General features: G+C 42.5%; 1 protein-coding gene across 1 annotated transcript; it reads right to left on the bottom strand.

Annotated features, from left to right (window-relative positions):
• Positions 1 to 2,634: 2,634 nt before the first annotated feature.
• LOC113729140 (uncharacterized) lies at positions 2,635 to 5,691 on the bottom strand. The gene is made up of 4 exons (XM_027253466.2): positions 5,278 to 5,691; positions 3,742 to 5,148; positions 3,300 to 3,621; positions 2,635 to 2,975 (listed from the first exon to the last, which is right to left on the bottom strand). The coding sequence occupies exons 1-4, from the start codon at positions 5,689 to 5,691 to the stop codon at positions 2,635 to 2,637; spliced, it is 2,484 nt and encodes an 827-aa protein (XP_027109267.2).
• Between the last annotated feature and the right edge of the window lie 1,466 nt (positions 5,692 to 7,157).

Here is a 7,157-nt window from a genome sequence, read left to right as displayed (position 1 = left end):
TCTACCTCTAATTAACTTAGTCTAGCTCAGAAATTACCTCAGCTAGACTCCCAGCTCCCTCGACAGTACGCTGAATTTTCTTTCTTTCCTCTCGGCTCACGCGCAAGGCCTGAAGTGCTGGTTCTGGTTGCAGTAGTTGCGGCTGTTGCAGGTGGTGGAGTTGGTGGTTGGAACTGGTGAACTGGTTGCCGCTGGTGGGGGTTGAAGAAACAGAAGAAAATGGTCAACTCGTGGTTGGGATGAGGGAAATGGTGCAGCTCACTCCCTCGGTCAGAACTGGAATGTTGCAGCTCGCTCTCTCGTCGATGATACTAAGGCTACGGCTCTCTCTCTTCTTTCCTTCGATGATCACGAGGTAAGGTGGAGTGATGGTGCGAGGTGAGAGGGTAGAGAGTGAAATGGTGCGCGGTAAGGAGAAGGTTGAGTGTGGAAATGGTGAAGATTGCATCCGGCCGAAGGAAATGGCTATGTTAGATAGAGTTTGTCCGAGAAAGTGTTTGGTGGTTGCATGGATATTTTCAAAGTAGTGGAGGGTATTTCGGTCTTTTCACATTTTCTCCTAATTTCTACTCGAGTCCTCAATTCTAACTTAATTCCAAGAATTATTCCAAATGAGATTTAAACGCCTACCAATATACCAATCTCGCAAGGGTTCAATTATCGAAATTTTTACATCCTAAGTTTATACTTAGTATACTTGTGTTATGTTTATCTAACATTTAACGATTTCACCTTAACACTAAAGTTCCTATTTACTCTTGACCTTATAAGGGAAAAGTTAGCTATCAAAATTTAAAGCATTTATTTTTAGAGCAATAAAATTAATCTAACTCAAGAAATATCGATTTAGTTATAACAGGTCAAGTAAGATAATAATTTAGTACAATTATATTATTTTTCACATAAAAATTATTTTTACGCACTTTATTTAAAACAAGTAAAAGTAATGCTAGAATTTATTAAGGAATTAGAAATGCAAATGAAGTATGCACTGAGATTTATATATATATACTTTGAGGTTCTCACATCCTCCCCTCCTTACAATGAATTTTATCCTCAAAATTCACACTGTCTAAAGAAATAAATTGGGGTACTTTTTCTGCATTTCTTCTTCTAATTCCCAAGTTGCTTCCTCTAGTCCGTGGTTTCTCCATAAAATATTTACCAAAGGAACTTTCTTATTTCTTAGCTCCTTCACTTCTCTTTCCAAAATCTGGATTGGCCCTTTTTCATACGTTAATGCCTTATCCACCTCGATTCCTTCTAATTGCAACACATGGCTAGGGTCGGGGTGATATTTCCTAAGCATGGAGACATGAAAGATGTCGTGAGCCTTGGCCATGCTCGCAGGCAATTTCAACTGATATGCTACTTTTCCAATTCGCTTCAAGATCTCAAAAGGTCCGATATACCTTGGCTTTAGCTTCTTACCCTTCTTGGATACTACTCCGCTCTTCAAGGGTTTAACTCTTAGGAAAACTTTGTCTCCTACTTCAAATTCCAAATCTTTTCTCCTTGTGTCGGCGTAGCTCTTTTGTCTACTCTGGGCAACTTGAAGTCTTTCTCTAATTAGCTTTACTTTCTCATGGGCTTCTTCTATCCAAGGTATAGTCGTTGGATCTATAATTTTCTTCTCTCCCACTTCATCCCAATGAATCGGAGATCGACATCTTCTACCGTACAACGCTTCATACGGGGCCATCTGAATCGAGGCTTGATAACTGTTGTTATACGCGAATTCTTCTAAGGTCATATACTGGCTCCATTTCCCTCCAAAATCCAATATACACGACCTCAGCATATCCTCCAAAGTTTGAATTGTCCTTTCCGACTGCCCGTCGGTTTGGGGATGGTACGCAGTACTAAATTTTAACTTGTTCCCTAATGACTCTTGAAATTTCTGCCAAAAACGCGAGACAAACCTTGGATCTCGATCAAACACGATGCTTACAGGGATACCATGCAATCTCATGATTTCTTCTGTGTACAACTTGACCAGTTTCTCCAAAGGAAAGCTCATACTCACAGGTAGGAAATGTGCAGACTTAGTAAGTCGGTCAACTATTACCCAAATCGCGTCAAATCCTTTTTGACTTTTAGGCAATCCCGTTACAAAATCCATTGTTATATGTTCCCATTTCCATTCGGGAATTTCTAACGGTTGTAATAAACCAGAGGGCTTCTGATGCTCAGCTTTTACTTGTTGGCAGATCAAACATTTCTGTACAAACTCAACTACGTCCTTTTTCAAACCGTCCCACCAGTATAACTCTTTCACATCGTGATACATCTTATTCCCTCCAGGATGTATGGTATACTTTGATCGATGTGATTCTTCTAAAATTTCTTTCCTTAACTTTTCATCTGCCGGAACCACAATTCGATCTCGAAACCTCAATACTCCTTCAGACCCTAACTTAAAATCTAGGGTTTCCCCTTTTTGCACTATCTCCACATTCTTCTGAATTGTAGGGTCCATCTTCTGGGCCTCCTTAACACGCTCTAGTAATGGTGATTTCAATGACAAATTCCCAAATAAAACCTTTAATCTCCCCAAGCGAGGGTTCCAACTACTCACTTCTTCTAGTATGTCCCATTCTTTAACCATCAACCCCGCTACTTGGGCTTTTCTACTTAGGGGTCTGCTACCACATTGGCTTTTCCTGGGTGGTAGTTAATCGAAGAATCGTAATCTTTCAAAAATTCTACCCATCGCCTCTGTCTCAAATTTAGCTCCTTTTGGGAGAACAAGTACTTGAGGCTCTTGTGGTCCGTAAAAACTTCAAAAGTCACGCCGTACAAGTAATGTCTCGATTTGTTTAAGGCAAAAATCACTGCAGCCAATTCTAGGTCATGCATTGGGTAATTTTGTTCGTGAGGCTTCAATCTCCTAGAAGCATAGGCAACTACCTTACCCATTTGCATCAAAACACATCCTAGACCTTCTCTAGATGCATCAGAATACAAGGTATAACCTTCTCATCCGTCAGGTAATACCAAAACAGGAGCGGATGTTAATCGCTTCTTTAACTCCTGAAAACTTGACTCACACTTTGGAGTCCAAATAAACTTGTTCCCTTTCTTGGTCAGCCCTGTCATTGGTCCAGCAATCTTCGAAAAATCCTTGATAAACCGCCTATAATAACCTGCTAATCCCAAGAAACTTCTAACTTCCGTTGGAGTTTCTGGCTGCTTCCACATCATAACGGCCTCAACTTTTGCCGGATCCACGGCAATTCCATCTTTGGAAACTCTGTGCCCTAGAAAAGAAATTTCTTCCAGTCAAAACTCGCACTTACTGAATTTGGCATACAACTTATGCTCTCTTAATACCTGCAAAACTATCTCCAAGTGCTTAACATGTTCCTCTCGAGTCTTGGAGTAAATCAAAATATCATCGATAAAAACCACTACGAACTGATCCAGATACTTCTTAAAGACTCTCTGCATTAGGTCCATGAAGGCAGCTGGTGCGTTTGTTAGTCCAAAAGGCATGACTGCAAATTCAAAATGTCCATATCGTGTATTAAAATCAGTCTTGGGTATATCTTCCTTCTTAATTTTCAACTGGTAATACCCTTGCCTCAAATCCAGCTTTGAGAAAACTACGGATCCTTGCAGCTGATCAAACAGGCTATCAATCAACGGTAGAGGGTATTTATTCTTAATTGTAACCTCATTTAACCCTCGGTAATCAATACATAACCTCAAGCTTCCGTCCTTTTTCTTAACAAATAGAACGGGTGCTCCCCATGGTGAATCACTCTCCCTAACGAAACCTTTCTCCAATAGGTCCTGCAGTTGAATTTTCAATTCTTTTAACTCTACAGGAGCCATTCGGTACGGAGTCTTAGAAATCGGGGCCGTTCCCGGCACCAAGTCAATCTTGAACTCCACTTCTCTCTCCGGCGGTAATGTCTTTAATTCTTCAGGGAAAACGTCCGGAAATTCCCGTACCACTGGTACATCTTCTAACTTCACTTGGTCACTAGGAGCGTTAATCAGGAAGGCTAGGAAACCTTGCGCTCCTTTATGTAACATTTTCCTCGCCCGTATTCCCGAGATCATAGCAGACGATGCTAACCTACCTTTCACATCTAATTTCAGGGTTGCTTCCCCGGGAATCCAAAGTTCTAACACTTTTGCTCTACAGTCCAGCTTAGCATGATGATGAGCTAGGAAATCCATTCCTATAATAACATCATAACCTTTTATATCCAGGTTTATCAAATCCACTAGCATTTTACGCTCTCCAATCCAGAATTTGCAATTCTTATAAGCTAAGCTAGTGATTATAATCTTATTACCCATTGGTGTCCTAACTTCAAGATCAAAGGGTAATCTAACAGGTTTCACATCAATTCCGGACATAAATGTTGGATTCACAAATGAATGAGTTGCACCAGGATCAATTAACACTCTAGCTAATCGATGAAAAATTGGAAGAGTACCTTCCACGACTTCCGAGGAATCAGGTACAGGTTGGTCATCTATAGTGTATACCCTGGCAGGAACTGTCGGCCTATTCCCTCCAGAGTTGGCTGGTCCAGCATTCAGGGTTCCATCGTCTTGTATTTTTGGGCAACCAGAAATTTGGTGCTCACTGCTCCCACACTTCAAGCACTTTCCTTGTTTCCTCCAGCAACCATCCACAGTATGGCCAGGTCTCTTGCAATACCCACAAGTTGTCTGTGGAGTTATCGCACGACCTCCTTGTGAGGCATTCCTAGATTGACCTCTTCCATTTGGTCCCCCTCTAGCTCCATTATCTCTCCCCCCTGCACTTCTTGCCCCAGTTCCTCTCGCTAGGGCGCCTCGTGGTGCTCCAGGACTATTCACTCCGCTTGTTCTTCGACCTATTTTGGCCGGTAGAGCATTTCCATAAGTCGGTTCCCGACTACTACTAGGGGCAAATCGTTTCTTAGCTTGAAAAGATTTCACTTGAGCTCTGGCTACTTCAACCCGTTGGGCTCTCTCGACAGCGTCGGCAAAAGTGTCTATCCTCACGGCAGCTAAACCTTCCTGTATTTCTACGTTTAGCCCCTGTACAAATCTCCTTACGCGCCTTTGCTCCGTGGCTATCAATTCAGGAGCAAAACGGGACAATTTTGTAAACTGGACTTCATATTCGGCGACACTCGTCGCCCCCTGCTTACATTTGATGAAGTCATCCTCTCTCTTCTCTTGGATGAGAGGTGGAAGGAATTTGGCGTTGAACTCCCTTGTGAAGTTCGCCCAAGTCCTTAGAGTATGGTTCCTATCCCAGTTAACCCTAACCAGGTTCCACCAGGAACGAGCAGCTCCCTCAAACTGGAATGCGGCGAAAGTCACTTGTCTCTCTTCCGCATAGTTTAAGGCTGCGAAAATGTCAGAGATTCTCTCCCACCAGCCTTCGGCTATCTCCGGTTCGGGTCCTCCATAAAACTTGGGAGGTCCAAACTTCAGAAATCTCTCTAGTGCCCGATCCTCAGTATCGGTTGGGCTTCCTTGGTGATGCACTTGTCCAGAGGCTTGGTGTTCAGTCAAGCGCTCTAAGACATCAGTGATTCGATTAATTGCGGTGGCCACTTGGTCTTCGGCCACGCCCTCTTGACCTTGGTCTTGATTGACCTCGGGTCCCCTATCGCTACCCGCTTCGGGATGTTGTCTAGTTGGTCTCCCACGTCCTCTACCTATCACTTGTCGGTCCATAGCCTAGTTATGCCTATTATTGAAAAATAAGGCTATTAGGCGAGAATATTTATTGTTATTATTGTTATTATTATTCTCTTTGTAATTTAAAATCAACAGGAAAATTGAGAAAAGTAAAATGAAACGCTTAATATATAGACATATGTGAGAGTCATACAAATAGCGGGTTGGGACATTTTCCAAAAGTAAGGCACATGAGTTTAACAAAAACATATACAAGTAATCCCTTAAACAAGAATTAGGGATATGGTGCCTCAAAAGTAGGCCATCGAGCTAGACAAAATTTGATGGCCTAACCTAGTGTCCTCCTTTCTAACCCTATCTATCTAATACAATCAAGTCAGATCTAACCTAACCCTCAGCAGGGCTACCAGGAGCAACATCCTCCTCTGGATCCTCCTCCGGATCCTCCTCTGGGTCCTCCTCAACGCCTACCTGAGCGTTACCCTGAAGAATACTCGTGGCCTCATCCATCATCATAGTGGCGTCAGCCCTAATACCAGCACTCCTATCACATACGCTCTCGGCTAATCGAGTCAACCGAGATCTCTGTCTCCCTATCTCTCCGCGAGCAGCCTCCAACCTAGCATGCTCAGCTGCTAACCTCTGCTCTAACTCAGCTATACGGTCAAACTGAGTATCCACCATGATACTCAGCTCCTCTACATCCTGGGTCAGGGTATGGTTAGCGTCCCACAAATGGCGGCGCTCATCGTCTAAGGACAACACCAAATCGTTAGGATACGCGTATATAGCCCTACACTGGCATCGAGGATGCCTATCAGCTGGAGTATATCTCACGCGGTCTCCTCCGCGTCGTGGCCTATATCAAATGGATCTAAGCGGCTCTACATGTCCATTAGACGCTCCACTACCATTAGCATGTCCGTTTCCATTCTCCATACCTGCAAAATAACCAAAATCCAAAGGTTAAAACTTAAATAGCTAATTGGTTCAAATATCGCTTAAGATATATCTAAAGGTCTCATTTCTTACTTCTAGAAAGGATTAGGGTTTCTAACACATCTAATATATCTTTCAAATAACTTTTCTAACCTAGGCTCTGATACCACCTGTGGCGACCCCACTTCTCCCTAAGGCGAACCAGAGGGTTGGCGGGCCTTCTGCCTAGCTCTCGCCAGGACTCACGAAAACAATCTCACCCAAATCCTTCCGAAGATTAACCTAACTATTACAATAATGATCTACCAAAAAAATAGATCAATTGCTAAAACCACAGTAACTTCAGAGATAACAGCAATTGAAGATAGCCAATCGACGGCTCTTAAATACCTCACGCGTTACAACCAAGTAGTAAATTCAAACAACTTCAAAAGTATATATTCATACGACGCAAATATTTACATACGAGCCAAATATCAAAATTAGGGTTTACACTTTTCCAGCTTCAAGTGGTAACCCAAGACAAAAGTACATTGTTTTTTTCGAATTACATTACGAACTGC

This window comes from Coffea arabica, chromosome 2e (genome assembly GCF_036785885.1).
Source record: "Coffea arabica cultivar ET-39 chromosome 2e, Coffea Arabica ET-39 HiFi, whole genome shotgun sequence".
NCBI lineage: Eukaryota > Viridiplantae > Streptophyta > Magnoliopsida > Gentianales > Rubiaceae > Coffea > Coffea arabica.
This window is presented reverse-complemented; position numbering and strand designations above follow the sequence as displayed.

Coding starts and splice junctions, on each gene's coding strand:
- LOC113729140 (XM_027253466.2), bottom strand. CDS start 5,691: ATGGACCGACAAGTGATAGGTAGAGGACGTGGGAGACCAACTAGACAA. Junction 3,622..3,741: donor ATTCACCATGGGGAGCACCC/GTTCTATTTGTT, acceptor CTGTTTGATCAG/CTGCAAGGATCCGTAGTTTT. Junction 2,976..3,299: donor TAAGTTGTATGCCAAATTCA/GTAAGTGCGAGT, acceptor ACGGATGAGAAG/GTTATACCTTGTATTCTGAT.